General features: G+C 33.2%; 1 protein-coding gene across 4 annotated transcripts in view; it reads left to right on the top strand.

Annotated features, from left to right (window-relative positions):
- Positions 1–22,026, top strand: part of Hip14 (palmitoyltransferase Hip14) — a 77,313-nt gene that overhangs the window by 24,324 nt on the left and 30,963 nt on the right. For 2 of the 4 annotated variants that reach the window (XM_072529690.1, XM_072529689.1), the window contains one exon: positions 80–9,469. In XM_072529690.1, coding sequence (XP_072385791.1) covers positions 80–325 — 246 coding nt within the window. In that variant the 3' untranslated portion in view covers positions 326–9,469. Of the gene's footprint in view, positions 1–79; positions 21,518–22,026 lie in introns of those variants that run through there. The other 2 variants (XR_011950676.1, XR_011950675.1) reach the window with 2 other exon arrangements.

Below are 22,026 nucleotides of genomic sequence, written 5' to 3'. Positions count from 1 at the left end.
TAATTTGCCCCATTATTTAGTTGTTGGGGCTCGTACGTATTATATAGGATGTCAGTAATGATAGTAATATATGTTTTAGATAACATGTCTCGGTATGACTACAAACGAGAGAATGAACCGAGGACGATACGCACATTTCATATCAAACGGAGGAAAAAGTCCTTTTACGAAGGGACCCCTCATGAATCTTATTGAGTTTTTCGAATGTTCTTGTTTTGGCATTGCGAAACCAGAACAGAAAGATTGGCTGACGAGTTTCAGTTTGGATAAAAACATAGAACAACAACCTCTTCTTAGACATAAAGACACTTTTCAATATGTATAATACATGTGATTTTACTTTATTCCAAAGAATCGACTGAGTTAGGAAAACGACAGGTTAAGTGTAAGTAATGTTTCATTTATGTAATTTTAAATGATCATACGTAAGGTAAGCACGTTTAATACATTTTCACTGTTTACTTACTTTTGTACCTTTTTTAATATATGGTAGACTAACCAAAGTATTTATTATTTTTTTTATTATAATTTGTATTTATATGCAATTTGCAAACTCATAAGCTTCATCTAGATAGAGTTTCAAGGTCCTACTCAGAGAACAAACACATACGAGTGTAAAATAAGCTCATTACGTCAATTTACAAAATATAGGAGGAAGAAAAATAAGAACAAACACAAACGTACTCGGGCAATATTATATCCAATCATTATCCTAATGTGCAGATGACAGAAAGGAAAGAATATCATGTGAAACATATGTAATAAGTAAACGTGATAATATCAGTCGTTCTACAGAGCCTGAGGAAATGTACAGTAAAGAAAAATGGTTATTATCATCGGTTTTTACAAAGGATGTGATCCACAACCATTAGAAAAAAGATATTAACGAGTAATCGTAATAAGACGTACGTCCTAAAACTGTCCACAGTTCGTTCATAACTTTGAAATGCGTTATTCTTCATCATCCACCTCGTGATATTTTTCAAAGTAATTCCTAACACCTTCCCGCTGGTGCTTTAAGTCATTAAATTTTAAATGTTTTAAAATTCGGTTTTGTACTGGCTTTTAGGGTCATCATCGCATTCGTTTGAATCATTTCCATGTCCTTTATAGAAACAATTAGGCCGCATATTCAGTTCTACAACACGAAAAAGTCTCACTGCGTCGCGCAATCTGAGAGTTTGAACGTAAAATTGATTGTTGAGTTTCTGACATCCTAGACCTTATTCATATTGGATGGTGGTGAAAGCTTTTATTGTGAAGACTGTTGTTTTATTTTGGTTTCATCCGTAAACTCACTATCACCGATAATGATCTCTTTAGGCATATTTTAATTGTTACTGAACCCATTTTTTAGGTTATCCAGAGCGACTTCTAAGCGGATTTTTTTCTGCTATACCGTAAACAGGCTAGAACAGGAAATCTAACTGTGTTAGAATTATCGAAACACAAGTTTTCGGAATTCTAAGATAACTTTCTAGTTCGCTGGCAGTCAAACAACTGTGCTTTTCAATCTGTTGTTATCCCTGAAGGTCAACTTGTTCTCACTATCAACAGACGTGATTTTTAAACCGATCGAATCATTCTTTTAACTGTGTTGTTCTGATACATTTATCTCCATACGACTTTTGCATCATTCGAATAGTTTCCTCACATTCGTCAAATTTAACCCTTTCAGTGAATTTGTCCCCCAGAGTGAAATTACGATAGTACCCCTAAAGTATACATCCGTCATTTTTTGACAAAAAAATGTGTTATTTATTTTACTTACTTGTCACAATTCTAAGATTATTATTCGTAAAAGTACCATTTTCATAATCTTCAGTAGTTTTCTGAAGGGACATTGTGTCTTGGTGAATAAAAATAATACAAAACTTTATTCACGCTAGAAATATTTATTCACATAAAAATAATAAAACAAACATTATTTTGATTGAAATTTTGAGAAACAGTTCCTTCCCTTCATAAGACACAGATGAACTATACATTTGGAACAAAATATATGAGTCCTATTTTTGCACCCCTCCAATTTGTATCTAGAATTATCTTTTTTTTCGTCCATATTGGGAGTATGATTGTAGGCGTCATATCTCATTTCTACAAAAGCTCTTGCTTCACACTTTTTTTGCTTGAACTTGCGAATCTGTGTCACTTGGTCTTCCTCTCTTAGGAGGATTTTTAAATAGTATTAGATGCTCGTCTACACTTTCGCGAAATGTCAGATCAATTATCTTATTTTTGTTGATTGCTAATGCAAGAGTTTGGTGTTTGTATTCTAGCCACGAATTCACTTGAGCCAGATCAATTGCGTGAAATATCATCCTAATAGTCCATGAAAAAAAAAAACAATAGGAGGAGGTATTTCATAAACAGGATCTGGAATATATTTATACCACTTAATATGTCTTGTTTCATATGTAACATTATTCATCCATTTAATTTTAGATTTTTCAGTTCAGTGAGGCCATATGTTTTGTGAAAGTGTTCTATTTCCTGTTTTAGATCATCATTTTCTTCTAGTTCCGTTTCGTTTTTATTTGGTCCTTCTGAGCACGTTTTGTCTAGTTCTCTATTTTCTGCATAATTTGCAACCAACTATTAAGAAATGTTATCTTTGACAGTTGTGTCTTCTTCATGGTCAGACTCTTCGTCAGACAACAACGGAACATCCGAGTCGTCATCATTTTCTAAATAGTACAAAAGTTCCTGTTTAGTAGGGGTCTTTTTGTTTTTCCACATTTTCTGAAATAAAAAAGATACTATAACTAGTAACGAGTATCTAAGTCAAAAGGTCTAAATCATAAAAATGCATACAATTTTTATTAACTTAATAAAAAGTATATCACTGATGCATTATTTATTTAAGCATAAAGTTCGTCTGTCCCTGCACAGCGACATAACAAAAATACCCCCTCTATAAACACCATACTATCTTTCAATGCAAAACTGTTGACAAGTTTAGCAAAGCTAACTCTTATACTTACCAACTTGACGATATTACAGTTTTTATTTATCAAAAAACCAGACTTCTACGTAATTATTTATACACAAGTTTCACAGAATAGCAAATATATACAAAACAGCTGACTTATGTCAATCGGAAATCGTTTGAACTACATCCATAGGCGTACGCGGTCGTTTAATGGCTTTAGAAAGGTTGTCTGTTGCAAGGTACAATGTGTTTTCAGCGCTCAAAAAAACACAATCCGTTCATTTAATATTATAGAAAAAGTTGTCCCTGTGGAGAGACAAATATACTACGTGGGTTCTTTTTTTTTAATATAAGTGAAACTGAAAGGGTTAATGCAAAATTGTTGAACGCATTGTCATTTTCAGCTACAATAAAATGCAACGAAATAAAAAGAGGGTACTATTACGAACTAGACCATTCCCGTTGGTAATTGCATTGGTATGGTTGGTATGGCAGGTTACTGATTACGTTCCGTAGAAGTTGGTGGTCCAGTGGTAGAGCTCGGTGAAATGTTTTGGCTCGAAGTTATGAAGGAGATCCGAATATTTTTCGACAGAAATATATAAAAATGAATAATACTTATGTTAACGTTACTGAAATGTATATCTTTAGACAATCTTCGAAGCCAATAGATCGAAGCTACTTAAATTCATGAAGGAAACATGAAACCAGTTCATTTTTTACATCATTATTTCAAATTATTTGTATGCTTGATATTATTAGTCATTTTTAAACAAAATAGTTTGGTAATATCTTAAAAACATGTATTCTTTGGATAGTCTACTTATATTTAGTATATACGTTATTAGTATTTACTAGACATAGTTGTGAAAGACATTTAAAAAAGCAGGATACGGCAATTATATATTAATTTGCAAAATTGGCTATTTGATACTTTATTTTGAAGTAGACATTTTAACTTTTTTATTTTGGTCAATGCTGCTACATGTGACTTAATATATTAATTTATAAAACTATCTTCATTTCTATGGGGTACATTCTTCTTAGTTTCTATCTCTAAATTCATCTACTTTGACAGAAAATTTGCGTTGAAAATTGTATTAGACTATAAATCCAATAATTAAGTATTGTAACTTACATAATTTTATTGTTGTCGTCATTCAAATATATTTACTTTTTTTTTTGAACAAGCAATAAAGGATAAAGTTTATTATTTAAAAATGTTCAAAAATTGGCGTCTCCTGTTTTTAAAAGAACAACCGGTCTTACTCTGTATTTATGCAAATTAATTTATACTTAAATTTAATATAGTAGGTACACAGTTGAAATCACTAAGTAAAAACAATATCGTATATTGATCTTATGACAAAATCTTTTTTACAAGATGATTTTTCTCCACCTAGAGTTACTAGATATACGATCGATTCTTAAATATTTGAAGTAGATCTTGTTAATAGAATATGGTTTTCCAAACATGGTATTTCAGAATTACAGAGTTACAGAGTCCAATCGTAACTTTCGGCATATTGCAAGAGCTCTGCTCAATTTGATTCACTAGTCCAGTCTACACACAACCAAACTTATATCGAATCATCTGATATTTACAAAGTAAAAGGGGAACATCCCAGTGGTTGGCTGTATACCATAGTTTAAAAAACTTACATAGAAGTAAGAACTTGTTGTGTATAATGGTATGTTATTTATTAAAAATAATTTTTAAAATTTTTATCAAAATGGATTACAAATCTTTAAAACGTTTTCGGTCCAGTCAGACCATCATCAGTGAAAAAAACCTGAAAGTATATTTCCACTTTAAAATGACAAAAAACGTAAGGTAAAATGTTGACTGATAAGTTACAAAACATGTGGAAAATCTTCTTCTTCGTCACAACCCTTTGTGACTCTTGGCCTGCTTTACAATGTTCTTCCATTCTGCCCTGTTGGATACTTTCCTTCGCCACTGCCTGATGTTCATGGTTTTAAGATCCCTCTCTACGTCGCCTTTCCATCTTTTACGGGGCCTTCCTCTTGTTCTGTTTCCTTGGTGCTTCCATCTCTGGACTACTTTTACAGCTCGGCATTTATTCTAGGTGACCAAGCCAATGACATGTGGAAAATACTTACATTAAAATTATTTGAAACTACCTACCTACGTAAACAGATGTAGAAACCGTTTTCTTACATGAAAATCATTGTGAATTATAACATAATATTGGCACTATGTCGATGTTATAAGATTTAATATGAAGGGAACATACATCTTCCCTGCTCGAAAGGGTGGACAACTTAGTCCAACTAATGGTAACAGCCGACTGATTAGGCCTGGTAGTAAGTAAATCTGGTATTCCTTATTATAAGTGAATTAAAAAAAAACAACATATGAAGTCAAAGAATATTTATTTTAAAACAATTTAATCACCAATACACAAAAATTAAAGAAAATAGTAAACTTTTGAAATAATAAATTGAAACCACTTGTTATAAAGTCAATAACATAAAAAATTTTAATGTAGAACGACTCATGTTTAAACTGTTTTTATTTTTTTGTTTTTTTAGTAGTCAGTGTAACCAGCCCTAGCCCTTATGCAAGTTTCAATTCGCATGGGCATGCTCCTAAACAAATTGTCAATATTTTGTTGTGGCAAGTTGTTCCATTTCCAAGCAGCAAGAGCTGCTTGTACTAGCTGTCTAGTGTATTATGGATTCTCCCGGCGAGCTCTAATTCTTCTTTTAAGCATATCCCACAATTGCTTTATAGGGTTAAGGTCGGGTGAGCAAGCAGGCCACTCGAGAACAGTGATATCTTCTGCTTCAAGGAAGTCTGCTGGTATGTGGAGGCGTATTATCATGCATGAAAATTAAATTGTCTTCAATTGCACCTCTCCAGAGCCTTACTACAGGTTCTAGAACCAAATCAAAACACCTATGAGCTGTTAAAGTTGAATGGATAAAAATTAAAGGAGTTTTTTACCGCTTATAATGCCTTCTTAGAACGTGACATTTCTTCCTTTATATTTGTAAACAGATCTGGCAATTTCCGTTTTTGCTTGTCTTCATCACTCTCTAAATACACGAATTCGTCTCTCATCTGGTTTTTCACAAATCCTGGTTTCGTCTGAAAATAGCACATTTTGCAAATTTCCAATATTCCAGTTTTGGTGTGAAGACACCCAATTTAGGCGATCAATATTGAACTGCTTGAATAACTCGGGAAATCGTAACTTTCTACTGATATATAGTCTTTGGGTACGAAATCTTGTTCTTATCGTTTCAACTGAAATACTTAAACTTGCAGCTTCCAAAAATTGTCTGTGGTGAGAAATTGTTGGGTCTCTTCTAGATATTTGGAGAATGAAACGATCGTGGCGAGCCATTGTTACTTTTTGGCGACTTTGTCTCAGTCTATTCTTAAGCGTTTCTAATTCCTGATGCCTAGTATAAGTTTTTGACAGAATCGCCCTGTGTTTACATACAGTATCCTGCATTAAGGGTATGCAGAATAAGTAAGTAGCAATCTGGAGCTAATATAAGATTATAAATAATAATAATAATAATAATAAAAGAACATCAACTACATCGCGCGATTTGTGCAGTAGATGATACAACACCGATCAAACTGAGGGAGCCAGAAATGCGCATAAACCATCTTACTAAGGACGAAAAAATGCGCACCTGGATGGGTAAACCTCTGCACGGGCGACATCCCAATGAGATCAGTCAAGACCATGTCGACAATATAGCGTCGAACTATTGGCTGGCATCAGGAAAGATGTTCCCTGAAACAGAAGGTTCACTACTGGCCATTCAGGATCAGGTTATAACAACCAAAAATTACCTGAAATATATCGTCAAAGACCCTCAGGTCCTAAATGACAAATGCCGATATGGATGTCAAGCTCAGGAAACCATCCAACATCTTACCGGGGGCTGTCAGGCATTTGCTGCAACTGAATATAAGGAACGGCACGACTCAGTAGGAAAGATCATTCATCAAGAGATAGCTATCAAACTGGGACTTCTTCAAACAAACCATCTTCCATATTATCAATACGTTCCTGAGAGTATACTTGAGAATGACAACTACAAGCTATACTGGAACCGCACTGTGCTTACAGATCAAACAGTGGCACATAATAGACCAGATCTCATACTTGTTAATAAACTAAAGAGACAAACAACATTAATTGATGTGGCGATACCCAACAACAATAATCTTCGTGTTAAACAGAACGAAAAAATCGCCAAATACAGGGATCTGGAAATTCAAATACGAAGACAGTGGAGAATGGAAAGTACCCAGACAATACCTATTATTCTCTCTACTACTGGAGTCATTCCAAAGAACCTAATAGAAAACATACTAGGTCTGAATGAACATCTCTACAAGACCACGCAGAAAGCTGTACTACTCTCAACGTCCAGATGTGTACGAAAATTTCTGGGAGATACTCCAGCATACCAAATCACCTAGGGCTCGATAACACGGAAAGAGTCCCACCAGAGCTCAATCCTTTTGATACCGTAGGTATCTGGGATGAGTGAATTTTTCCCTGAGAGGGAGTGTGAGCCGTATGGCTCAATTTGGTTAAAAGAAAAAGATTAGTCGTTGTTTATTATTGATTTCTTGAATTAAGTGAGGTAGAAAGAAAAACTGGTTAACTTTTATACCAAACATAAGGAAAATTTGAACTCTTCTAGTTGTTTATGACAACAAAAACCATTTTTCTTTGATTAATTTCAAGTTCCGTTGTCGATCAACCATGTTACCAAACAAAATATACGCACCGGAAAGTGATAATGATTTATAATTTTTCTAAAACTGTTTCTTTGTGGCATCTTATTAATAGGGATAATTATAATAGGCATTAATAGGGAGATCGGCTGCTGCACTGACTCTTATGTAGAATTTAGTTAAGTGCTGTGTATCCATAGTTCTGGTAAATGCGACTATTTGCACTTTTGGAATTTCAAATAAATTCCAAATAACTTCATTCCAATTTCCCTGTTCCTAACATATGGGTCTTGTTCTCAAAAAGTCCAGAATCAATCACCCTCTAAGTCTAAGTATTGCCAAAGAAAGACGTGTTTTGGTGTGAAACTTGTATCCCTCTCTCTCGTTCTGTCTTTCTCTATTTTGCTCATTCACTGGCTGTATTTCTCACTTATATACACTAGAACTATTTAACAAAATTCCTACAATATTGTCATTTTGATAATTGGCAATCTCGTCCATTGCAAGTCCATTGTATTATATGCTACGTATGGTAGGTATCAGAATAGATGGTATTGTTATGGTATTGTAAATGATGGTATGTACAGATTTGTGTTGAACAATTTGTTTCCCATTATTAAATGTGTAGGTTGATCGTGTGGATAATATTTGGTCGATCCTGTTCTTATTTGTTTAAGTACTCCTCTTTAGATAAGATAGGTTCCCATTGAAGATAGAACATAACTACAGTCCACTGCGAACCCCACTAATGTTAATAAGATCCATTTTGTAAAATAATTTTACAGGGGATCGTATGACAAGTAATACCTTATTTGAAAGCTTTCAAATTCTTCTCAACGAAACCCATATAATTATGAGTTCCAACCTCAAAATTCATTCTTTTAACGGGTACGCATTCAAAGTCTCCCCTTTTAACCGACAGGAGCTATTTTGTAAGACAGTGTTAAATGGGATCAAACATTTTTAATTGTGTAGGTCTCGTTAAACAGAACTGGAAATGGGATTACGTCACTGGAACTTTACAAGAAAAAATTTTACAAAATGGCGCCCGTTTATAATTTTTAATATTTCACTGAAAGAGACATTGACGATAATACGAAAACATAGTGTGGAAAAGAAAGTAAAAAATTACATTTTATCCGATATTTAGTAGTAGATATTAATAATCTTTTGTGTCTTGAATTTTAAATTTTTTTTTTTCATTATTTTTTGTAATACATATATAGTGATTTTTGTGTCATTTATGATTTAAGAAAACAGAGTATGGTCGATTGTTTTTTTACTCATATTTAACAAATATGTTAAAAATCAAAGACATCATATCACCATTTAATGTTCTTATTTGCTTCATAGCCAATTTCTTGTCACTACAATTTATTTCACTAAAAACGGCTTATCATAATGACATACAATTTTGGCTTCACACTGTACCATAAATATGTTAGATGCAATTAAAACCCAATAAAGGTAATATCAAGTGTATAGGTAAATCAATCGCCTTTGTCAATGTTACATGGATGTTAAAATTATATTTGTGTATAGAATTTTAATGGCTGGTCTCATAAACCTCCGTTAATTTTATCCATATTCAACCTATTGTTTACGATAAATAATAATCAACTAATAAATAACGTCGACAGATATTGGTTTAACCGGCGATTTGCTTTTTTAAGATTTAATTTATATAATCCTTTAACTCAGCTTGGGAACATTTTGACAAATTCATTAACGGAAACACAACACAAAAATGTCTACCTTCCACTATTAATAACTCAAATAAACTTATTGTTGCAGACTTGTTCTATTGCAAAAAGAAGAATAATCGGGAACAGTGGGAGTGTATATTCATTAATTTTCATTAAACGTTTTCATTTATTAATATTAATCTACACTAGAGTGCAAAATTAACCGGACACTCAGATTCTATTCTATAACAGTTCTACACAAACTTTTTGTTATTAATGTGAAATAGTGTCTTAAATTAAACAGCATTATTTTAAGTTTATTTTGGTATTTTAATTGTTTACAAGTTTGGCTTTAGCGTTTTTTTATTTTTTTCTTTTCAAAAATTGAAATAACAAAATGATGACACCAGAAAAAAATAGCACAAGTTGCTGCTTTACAGGATGATGGGCGAGCATTCGTTACATCGCAAATGCTTTAGGAATTTTTCGAAGTATAGTATTTGATGCAATACAAAGATTTCGGATACACCGGGAAGCCAGATCAAAGTACACAAACAACCACAAGTCAAGTTGAAGATCGCTTTATTAGATTGCAAGCGTTCGCACTATCGCACATTATCAGCACCAGTACTTGTTTAACGATTAAATGACTGATGTCCATAGAAACACAGTTACCGTTCGAAGATGCTTAAATGAATATGGTCCAAAATATCTGTCAAGGGCCCTCTATGAACAATGGATCATCGGAATGAACAGTAGATCATCGGAGCCAACGTTTACACTTTGCTCGCATATCTCTTAATTGGGGTGTTAAAGAAGGGACTGCGGTACTCTTTCATCATCCACCAATCAAGAACATTCATCAGATGGGCGGCCTAGGATTTGGAGGAGAGCTGGTGAACGTTATGGGCAATGTTATTTTACTCCCAGAGTTCAATTTGGTGAAGGTGGTATGTTGTGAGCAGTTATTTCCATAGAACCTCATACGGGACTCGTTACAATTCAACGGGATAATTTAAGTGCTGAAAGGTTTAAACAATATTTGGAAGATCATGTAGTGCCATTTGCCCCATTTGTTAAAGAAAACTTTCCTCTTATGCAAGATAATGCTCGTTCCCACATTGCAAGTATAAGATGGGATTACTTGGATGAAATTTGGATTCTTTTATTACCATTTCCCTCAAGGATTTCTGACTTAAATCCAATTAATCCCAGAATATCCCATGAATGGGATATTCTGAAACGACGTATTTGACGTAAACATGTTGAGTTTCAAATCAATAAGAACTTGCAGCATGGAGTTCGTGACGAAGTGGAAAAAATCCCTAAGAAAGAATTTACTGCATTAATCCGAAGTATCCCTGACCGAATGAGAGGTGAATTAGGACTTGTGAGGGTAATACACCCTAATAAATATCGTTTTTATTAAAAAATGATTAAAATTAAAAAAATGAATTTTTGTTTCTTTGCAACTTTGAATTTTTTTCTTTGTTTAATTCTTGATTTGTCATAAATTTTACTTACAAATTTTGTTTATTGTTAAATACTCATTTGGGAATATCTTAAACTTTTTAAACATCAGTTTTTAGGAAAATTCTGAGTGTCCGGTTAATTTTGCACTCCAGTGTAGAAACGAGTATAAAATTTCAAAAATAAACATTTACACCTTTGTTTTAATTCCTGCAGTTTTCTTTCTATAATAAACGGTACGACAATAATTTGTTATTTTTAAGTTAAAATTAATATTGGCTACGTAGCAAAAAAATAATTATTAAATTTGCTAGACAATTGAGACTGGGATCAGCGCATCGAGTATATGTATGTTTTTCTATACGAAATATGTATGTTTGGTTGCACATATTTCGACGGTCGACAGTAAAATACCTAGAATTACCAATATCGAGCCATTAGTTGAATATGGAATTAACGGAATTTTCTGAAAATAGCTATCAATATCTAAACATTTTATATTTTATAAGCTTTATATTTCTGTAGTACTGCGATACTTTTGTCGGTTTGTATTGTTATACTTTTTCTGATTTATTTTTAACCTGCTTTACTCTTACGGACAAAACGTAGTAATATATTATTTATAAGTATATTTTTAAATTTTATTGCTTTTTTATTGCCGTACATAACAAATTTCTATAGAACAAGAATTTTTCAACAAAGAAATTCTTATTAATTCTAATCCAACCTATGAGTTAAGCAAGGAAGCTAGATAAAACACATTGAAATAATATATACAAAAACTTCTTTACAATATTGCAAGCAATTTAGTAATTATTAATTTGGAAACATACTGCAACCAATATTCATTTTTAGGTGTTCTTAATAGGATAAAAAATCTTTCAATAAAACTATATTCAATACAACTCTGGATAAAATACCCAAAAAATTAAGTAATAAATATTCCAAAACTGATGGAAATCATAAAAATGACGTAATGTAAAAGACTTAATAATTTTAGAAATTATATATATATATTCATTTTTAGGTGTTCTTAATAGGATAAAAAATCTTTCAATAAAACTATATTCAATACAACTCTGGATAAAATACCCAAAAAATTAAGTAATAAATATTCCAAAACTGATGGAAATCATAAAAATGACGTAATGTAAAAGACTTAATAATTTTAGAAATTATATATATATATATATATATATATATATATAGGTATATTAGCCGTCACGCCCTTCCGGTGGGGATCTATGGAGGAGTATCACCGAGCCGCAAGCTCTTATCCCTTGCGATACTTCTCTACCATAGGCTGATCAGACACCAGCTTATTATAGTCTAAGCAGCAGATTCGTTTTAAAATTTTAAACTATTGCGTTAGCCTTTTAATTTTCTAGGCAATTAGTTAGGCATGCAATAACACTCCTAAAAGACTGAAATTGGAAGATAGATAAGTTAAGAAGGAACGAAGCACGTTCCCGTGCTATACGATCTACTTCTTACTTAACTTTCCGTGTGCGGATCACTTCTTTTAATTTCATACTGCCAATGTTTCATCATTTGGCCAAATTGAGGGTATGCCTGGGCCAAGTCTGTAAAAACCAATATATTTTCAGGTTTTTGCATTTCGCCACAATCACACTTGTCATCTTCTGTATAGTTGACCTACACCGTGACGTGCCTGGTCTAGTCTGTTTAGAGACCTCCATTCCATCGCCTATTTAGAGACCACTGACGCTTATCTCCAAAACTGTAGGCGACGTCATTCAACAGTGGTTTGGATTGGTGCCGTAGTACCTATGAAGCTCCTACGGGATTTCAACCTTGAACACAAAAGGAGCGTCTCCGTAGATTGGTTTAGAGTTCTTCCCTTAAAGTAACCGGGACCTGTAAACGATGTAACTGGGCTAATCCCTTAACCACTTTTTTTACATCTTTAAAGAGAAGAAGAAAAATCTGCATACAGACACCTGTGACCCACACAGGTAGTGTTGGGTTCCTAATACCCTAGCGAAGCCGTGCCAGGCGAGATGCCCAAGGAATTTAGACCTTTGACAGCTCGTCCCCTCACCACTCCGAGACGGTCGGCGTTCAACTAAAAACCTCTCCTCTGTCACACCAGACATCGGGATGGAAGGGTCGGTTAAGGCAAACATCTCTCCTGATGCCCTGCTATCGCCCGATTCCCATTTTTTCTCCTACACATTCATCGAGAAAACTACACCCACACTAACCACCAAGGACTTTCAATCCTCTGCCTTAGCGAGGCTGTCATCTCTTTCGCGTCGTCTCTCTCACATTTACTCTTATTTCGGCCTGCGACAGCCCGAACCCCACCATGGTGCTACTCGCTTGTTTTAAAATTCTGTTTCGAGTGCCCTCTCCTCTCGTTCTTTTGAAGAGAGCAGCTCCCTGGTAAATTTGTGGATCCGTGACCACCACCACTCATCCCTCATCATTTTCTCCACCAGTTCTCTCACGGAATCAAACATTCTGCAGTTACACTCTCTTACAAACTTCTCTCGTTCATCCGCCCAACGCTCACACTCCAACATCGTGTGTGTAATCCTTTAACCACTGGATCACTACAGAACGATCTACTATGGATCAAATATGCACCATTAGAATTATCTTAGGCAATATAACGAATGGTAGCAAGATATAACTGTGACTATTACCAACCTTAAAAATCGTTCTCTCGGATCAATAGGGAACAAATGTTGAAAGTTTAGGGACAATATGGGCTACAGGACTGGAACACGTAGCAGAGATCACAGAAGTATAACGATAGAAACCGGAACAAAACAGGATTCTCTCCTGTCTCCTACACAGGTCCAATCTCGAATTTGCTTACTTATGTCTTCTAAATTAATACCGAATACTCTGACATGATTGGTGATGTCGAAATTGCCCCGAATTTGTAATCTTCAAAACCTACAAACGATGCAAAAGATCGATGACGAATAGAGGAAACTTCAACAATACCGGAATATTCCAATAGAAAACGAAAGTATGGATGGATTGTATTTTAAAATGGGTTAAAAGTTTTTTTTATTTGCTAATTTGAGTGGCTTTTAAATTCAAATGTAAGTTGTGAAAAACAATTTTCAAAAGTAAATTTAATAAAGACGAAATTCCGGAACCTCCTGGTAACAGACATTTTATATGGCGTTATTCATTCATGCGAATCAGTTCATCTTCGCAATGGTTGTGTCAACTTTAAACCGTCAGAAATACTGGTTAAAACTATAAATACAAATAATTTATACTAAAAAGATGATGATAAACTGCAAGACTTTGAGTTCACATTAACTGGGTAGTGATGAACATTGTTTACTTTAAATTTTTTTCTTTTAAATAATTTGCTTGTTTGTCTTCGTTTGTTTCTTAAAAAAAAATAAATATATTTTTTTGTATACTTTGTTAATGTCTTGTTCAATAGAATATAAGTAGGTACGATAATCCGTACTATACGATAATTTGAACAACGGCATACGATTTTCTGACTTCAATGACCTGGCAACGGTGCTTCTTACAGAAAGCACCAGAAAGTTCACGTACAGGGCGCTTGCGCATCCGTGCATTGCGTGAAATCAAATCTTAACTGTCTTTTCCTTTTTATTTCGATATACTCTGTACGAGTACTAGAAACCTATTCGCTAAGAATTTTGCTTAGTTGAGGAGATATGTTGTGGAATGCAATTTTTAGATTCCCCATGTCTCTCATAACATCTTTATCAACGTCTGTTTTGCCTTGCAAATCTTAGAGGGCACAGATTAAAGCGAAATTCTGAATTTGGTTTCGAAAATTAGTTTACGATATACGCTCCACCCGCCAATCAAAATCATACTGTCAGAAATGTTCGCGCTAATCCCCACGTTAATCTCCACCCAAACCACGTCACCATCGATGATATAAATGAACCGTCTTCTGTTCCCAGTAGTAGTAATGCATTGGTTAGTTATCAGTGTAGTGTCTGGGGGTGCGGCAAATTGAGACCTCGGAAGCCCTGAAGAAGACATCAAAAAGAATGTCGAAAGCTCGTCGCAATAATAATCGACGCTCCTCAACCCGGAAGACTGTTGAGTTTGATATTAATTCTTGTAATAGTATTAATCTTAACTCTAGGTTTAATTGTACTAATCGAGGAATCTTTCGGAACATATATATATATATATATATATATATATATATATATATATATATATATATATATATATATATATATATATATATATATATATATATATATATATCTGTACCGTAGAGGTAAATGGTAGTATGTCCATCTACTGAAGTTTTGAGATAATGAGTAAATAAGATGAATTCCAGAAAATTATTGCAATCATTCTAAATATGAAATTATGTATTTATATAATTGTAAAATTGTATATTAATTAAGCAATCCTAGCGTAACACAAAATACAACCAATAATAATTCCTATACCATCTTTTGATACAAATAAAATTTGAAGATGGTAAGCTTAGCAAAAGTATTAAGTCCAAATTAAAAAAAAAAAATGGAGTTGCTAACTGTTACCTCTAAAGTATTTTATATATAAAATATAAAAAAAAAACAACACTCTTTTCGCTTTTCTTTAATTTAAGTAATTTAGATTTTAACAGTGGTTACGCCACTGTCAAATTTTTTTAAAAAACTTTTTTCTTTTTTTTTATTACATAATATCTTTAGCATAGCCAATTAGACAGCCAAAACTGTCAACAAATCTCTCTGAGATAGAATTAAATGAAACCCAAAAAACTATACGACCATTAATAAAAATAAAGTTAATATTAAATGACACGTTAGAAATCGATGGAATATATGACTCGGGAGCAAATGTGTCATTGGTCAATGCAAAACTATTACAGATAAAAGACCAGAAAAAGATGACCTTCAAATAGTAAACCTGAAGGACAATTATTAATGATGTGAAGAAAAAAAAACAAATGATATAGTAACGCTGAAGATAAAAATCTATGAGATTGAAAATAAATGGATGTATTTATTTACAAAATAATTCCTGTAATTTGCAGTGTCATACGCGAATACCAGTTATGGACACCTCGTATTTTATAAAATTTAAAAGTATTATTATTATTATTTTAATAACGTAATTTATAGACCACTGGTGATTTTGGTTTGTTATGTAATTCAAAAATAAATACACTACTTCACTAGTTTTGTCCGGAAAGAAAATAATATTGTGGAATTATTTCTATGTGTGTAGAAACTTGTAAATAAATAACTATATTTTTGATGGCATTTTGTGATATTGTTTAGGCGCCATCAGTTTTATGTAATTCGATTGATTTTAAAGAAGCAATTTAATAACGAAATTTTATTTCATACATAAAGTGTGTGTGAACTGTTTTGGGAAATCAGTCTCAACACATTGATAAAATTTAATCAATAGAATGATAGTTCATCATTTAAGGCTATATGAAATTAATAATAAAATCTAAGAGTAAAATAGAAATTTCATTCATTGAAAATATTATAAATTTTATTATAATGATTATAAATTTTATTTGATTCAATTTTAAAAGCTATATGTATATGTCATTGTGTATTTCTAAATTCCTTTAATATACGAAAAGCTTACGTCAGATCATGTGTACTATCGAAATGTTACCTTTCATAACTTTCATAACATATCATTGTTATTTTAAAACCGAACATTGGAACAGACATTAAAAAGTTGTCAGACATGAATACCTACATGAAACTGAAACACAACTGTACTGTTTCACAATATCTACCACAACCACTGACGAAACGTCAGAAAAAAATAATTTCAGACCACGCCTCACAAGCCCAACTGCGATTTCTCTAAGATTGTATAAGGACATAATTATATCAAAAATAAAACTTTGGATATAACAGACTAGTATATATATATATATATATATATATATATATATATATATATATATATATATATATATTTAAGCCAATAATAATAGTATAAGTAATACTGTCTTAGTATTAATAATACTAAGACAGTATTTTTAGGATACAAATTGGGAATTTTATTTATTTGCTTACGATAGCGCTATTGTACTGTACATAAAAAATATATTTGCAATAAGAAAACAGTAGAACTATGTATAGGCAAAATTATAACACGAAATAACATCGACACATTGTTGCAAAATGTAGTAGGTCAGATTGACTTAATTTGAAATTCCTCCAAACTATTTAAAAAATTCCTGTAATAATTTTATCAGCTTAATTCATTCTGCCATAATATGCATTTGAAAAGTTTTTGTTAAGGTGCTCTCGATAAAGTAAATTTACTTATAAAGTTTTTTTAATTTAATTGTATTCCTTTTTGGTGTATTGTTGGCTGCTTTTTCGGCAAAGAAAAGTGTTTGCAATAACAAAGAATATATAGGTAATTATTAGGGAAAAGACAGTCCGAAACACACGAATTAGAGACGGCGGTACTATTTAAAATAGATTGATACAAATCTTAGCATAGGTCTCGCGTAGCAAAACGAAGACAAAATCAAGTACATGTTGGTTACTAAGGATCCTATAGCAAACGTGGAACGGGAAAAAATTTTTGGAAGTCACGTCTTTGAACGTGTTGACAGCTTCACATACCTTGGCTCGCTGGTGACTACTACCAACAAAACAAGCGAAGAAATTAAAGTACGAATAAACCGTACAAATAGGGCATACTATGGACTCCAAAAACACTCAAGAAATATCCAAAGAAAACCCAAACTTATTATATACAAAACACTGCTGAGGCCGGTTCTCACATATGGGGCGGAAACATGGACTCTAAAGCAGAAGAATGAAATACTTCTGAGAATATTCGTGCGTAAGATACTCCGCAAAATATTTGGAGCTATAAACGATCAAGGGCATTGGCGCAAAAGATATAATTTCGAGTTATACTCGTACCAACTCTTTAATGAACTTTAATAAGATGTCGTAACGTCATTAAAAAACAGCGACTGAGATGGGCTGGACACATAATACAAATGCCTGACAATATGTTTGCAAAAAAGCTAACGACAGGAACACCTATAGGACGAAGCAGAGGCCAACCGCGAACTAGATGGTTAGATGAAGTTGAGACCGACTAAGGGATACTAGAGATCAGAAGATGGCAACACGTTGTCAGAAACCGAACAGAATGGCAACGAATCTTAGAGCAGGCCAGGATCCACAGAGGATTGTCGAGCCAAAGATGATGATGAGTATATAATGAGGCCAGATCAAGTAGCGCAAGCCGTTGGTCTGCTTAATAATGGGCGTTCCAATCGGTATATCGAAGAAATGCTTGGCGTTCCGCGAAGTACAATATCTGATGCTTTACCAAGATTTCATGAAGCTGCTTCTTAATCAAGAAGACCTGGTCACGGAAGATTAAGTGCAACAAACGCCGTGGAAGATCGGTTTCTTAGACTGCAAGTGCTTCTAGAGCGGACACTTTATGCTACAACTTTGATTAGGAGACTGGCAGATGTTTATGGTATCATAGTTTAGAAGTATTTCTTGAAAAACATCCGCAAATACAATACCTACACGAAAGACAGTTTAATACACAAACAATTGATGAAGTGACGATCGTGATAGATGGCGAAGAATTCGAATCGCGCGACATTATTCTTTATCGCAGGAGTGGTAACATTCAGCGAGTCTCCGAAACTCATCGCTCATACGACGGATTGCAGTATCTGATTCTGTTTTAGCGAGGAGAAGATGGATATCATTTAAACATAAAAATGAGAAATTAAAAAAAAAAGAGGAAACTAATTAGAAAGTCAGTACTATGAACGCTGAGCATCTAGTTGCTGAGAAACACATTCTGAAATGCCAACCATTGTTCCATTAATACATCGTCGACATGTACGCGAAGATCGAAACCGAACGACTCCTATATATTCGATTGAATTCAACTAAGTTGGGTTCTAAATCGTACATCAATTTATGAGACACAATCGTTAATGATGGTAAGGTGAATCCAAACGAATTCGGGTAGTCCACGGCACATGCATGAATACGCACAAAATGCATGAAATACGTTCGTGCATATGGTCGTCCAGATATATTCATCACATTTACATGCAATCCAACATTGGATGAAATTAAAGAACTTCTGGTAGCTTTACAATCATTTTCGGACCGCCATGACATTACCGCACGCGTATTTAAACAAAAACTGAAATCTTTGTTGGATTTTATTCTCAAGCATCACGTTTTTGAAGAGACAAGCTGTTTTATGTGTTCCATTGAATGGCAGAAGATAGCATTGCCACGTGCACACATTTTGGTTTGGTTAATCAACAAAATTACGGCAGATCAAATTAACCAAATCATCTGAGCAGAAATGTTTAGAAATGAATAAAATTATTAAAATGAATTGAATATTTTTGTAATGTCTTTCCTTTAAAATTATTTTAGTTGGTGGTGTAGCAGCACGCACAGGGTACAGCTAGTAGACATTTAATACCTAGACTGCAATCTAAACCTGTTCCCCAAGTGCGACAGGGAAAAAATATACGAGAAGTTCTTGCATCTCTTTCTAATGGCCGAGGTTTATCGACCACGTGTTCTTCCCATTAGCAAATAATCTCCAGTGGGAAGGTCACGTGGTCGATAATTCCGGTCCATTGAAAAAGATGCAAATACTGCTGGCACCTTTTTTTTCTCTGTCTCACTTAGGGAACGTATTTAGATGGCAGCGCGCAGTCTAGGTATTATATGTCTATGTATTTTCATAACCATAATTCTTTTGACAATGTGCTTCATAATTCATTCATTTAACAAATTTGTCTACAATTATTCTTCACTTTGCGTCCATATTTGAAATTTTAACTCTATCTCTATATCTCCTCCTTTCTAGTAATTTACATTTTCTCATTATGGTTTTTAGCTTATGGTTTTAGCCTATTCAATTGTTTTTGTATTTGTGTCTGTTCATTCCACTGATTAGTAGAATATTTTCTTTAGGTATGTTATTAACTTATAACGATATCGATTATTTCTAATTACGTGGACGAAGCATATTTCTTTCCTTTATTGATCGCGTTTTAAAGTTTTTAGTTAAAAAGGGAAGGCAATTGTTTTTTATAAATAAGTAATTATATAAGTAGTAGTACATTATTAAACAAAATTGACATTATTACAAAAAACATTAAGGCAAAATTGGAAAACTTTCTTCTTCTAAATGTGCCTATCTTATAGAGATGTTGGCGACCACATTGACCCATCTTATTCTATTCACAGCAGCTCGAAATAGATCAGTTGACGTTAGACCAGTCCACTTCCTAAGATTGGCCAGCCAGGATATACGTCTACGTCCAGGGCCCTCAATCTTGACTTGTAGAATCAACTGTCTGATCATTATTTTTGTCTTCTTACAATTTAGTTTTAAGCCGTATTTGTTACATGCTTCTACAATATTATCAATCATCCTTTGGAGCCCCTGCGCACTATCTGCCAGCAACACTGTATCGTCTGCGTATTTAATATTGTTTATAAGATGGCCATTTACAGCAATCCCATCTTATGTTTCGTCCAAGGCCTCTCTAAAGGTGTTGTCAGAGTATATGTTAAATAATGCCGGTGACAATATGCAACCCTGTCTAACTCATTTTTCAACTGTGAAGATCTCGGATAGTAGTTCATTTTCTAATCGTACTGTTGCTTTTTAAAAGTTAAAACTTTCTTACAATATTTGAAAAGAACAAAGATGTTTATGCTGATGGTTGTGCAAATTTAAAATCAAAATTTTAAAAATAACCATAATATATAAAAGGATAGTCAGCGCAGTAATGAGATTAAATTTCAAAAGTTTATATTTTATCTAATATGGGATTTTTTGATATCTAGCCTAATCTTCGACATCATATAAAAATGGAAAAAACATATTGAAAGACTCAAAAAAATGTATTTACATTAGCACCTAGACATACAGGGTGCTTAAGTGTAATAAATTTAATAAAAATGTAATAAATTTTTTCTTGTACATTGCCAGAAATACGTAGATTTTTATTTAAAGTTTGACACAGTTGAGTCAACTTTTTTATGCCAAACTTTTACTTTGATTCATTTAAATGATTTAGTTGGCTCTACTTTGATGGAAAATTGTAATCCACTATATTTCAACACAATGCTTTGGCGATGACTTTTCACAAGTGATTGATATATTGAAATTATTATAATCAACATAAATAATAACGAAAGCAATAAGTCATATCAGAATATTTAACGGTTAAGTAACTAAAGAGGGCGATGGTCATATGGAACGTATTCTTTGCGGGCAGATATATCACAGGCTTGAAGTTCTTTACACAATGAATTAATAATTATTCATGTAAGACAAAATAAGTTATCTGCTGTCTCCTACAAATGACCGGAAAATATGTATATTATTAATTTATATAATTGGCTCTAAAAAAGGATAGAATAGTGATATTTTAAAATTGTTGTGGCCTATGTATTATAACATTTAAGCTATCAATGTTAAAAATTCATTTTGATTGTTTCTTTAAAATCGACAGATTACTATAAACATTATGCCGTACAGTTAAGTTGTTCCATTTTTTCTTGATTATGTTTTAGATTAAGTTTTGTTTTATTTTTGTATATGATACGTATGCTTTTCCAAGTAATGTGGTTTTTATAATATAAATAAAAGTTGCTTTACATTGATGAATCTAGTCAAATAAAATAATAAAAATTGTCATTACTTTTATTGATCTGGAACAAATCCCCATATTTTGAACGACACGCGACGGCAACATCACAACTACAAAATTGCCAATATTTTTTTGTCCGTTTGATATGCTGTCTAATGTCTTGGGTTACAAAAAATGATCTTACCAATATGTTACGCAATAATAATGGGATTGACTGTGAATAGGGAAGTTACTAAGTAAGCTGTTTTAGAATTAAACTACACAAAAAAAATAACACTCAACCTTCTTCTAAAGGTGCCTATCTTCTAGTGATTTTGGCGACCACATTGACCCATCTTATTATAATCACAGCAGCTCGAAATAGATCAGTGGGCGTTAGACCTGTTCATTTCCTAAGATTGATTAGCCAGGATATACGTTTGCGCCCCGGGCTTGCCTTGTAGATTTACTATTTTTGTTGGGAATAGGTCACAATTTTACTTTAAAATACTCGTTATTTGGGGGGTTTGGGGGTCCCGGAATACTAATAGTATGTTGGCTATGGTCTTTGAGG

The sequence above is a fragment of the Diabrotica undecimpunctata genome, chromosome 4 (assembly GCF_040954645.1).
Source record: "Diabrotica undecimpunctata isolate CICGRU chromosome 4, icDiaUnde3, whole genome shotgun sequence".
NCBI classification, from domain to species: domain Eukaryota; kingdom Metazoa; phylum Arthropoda; class Insecta; order Coleoptera; family Chrysomelidae; genus Diabrotica; species Diabrotica undecimpunctata.
The sequence above is the reverse complement of the archived record's forward strand: the minus strand, read 5'-3'. Positions and strand labels throughout refer to the sequence as shown.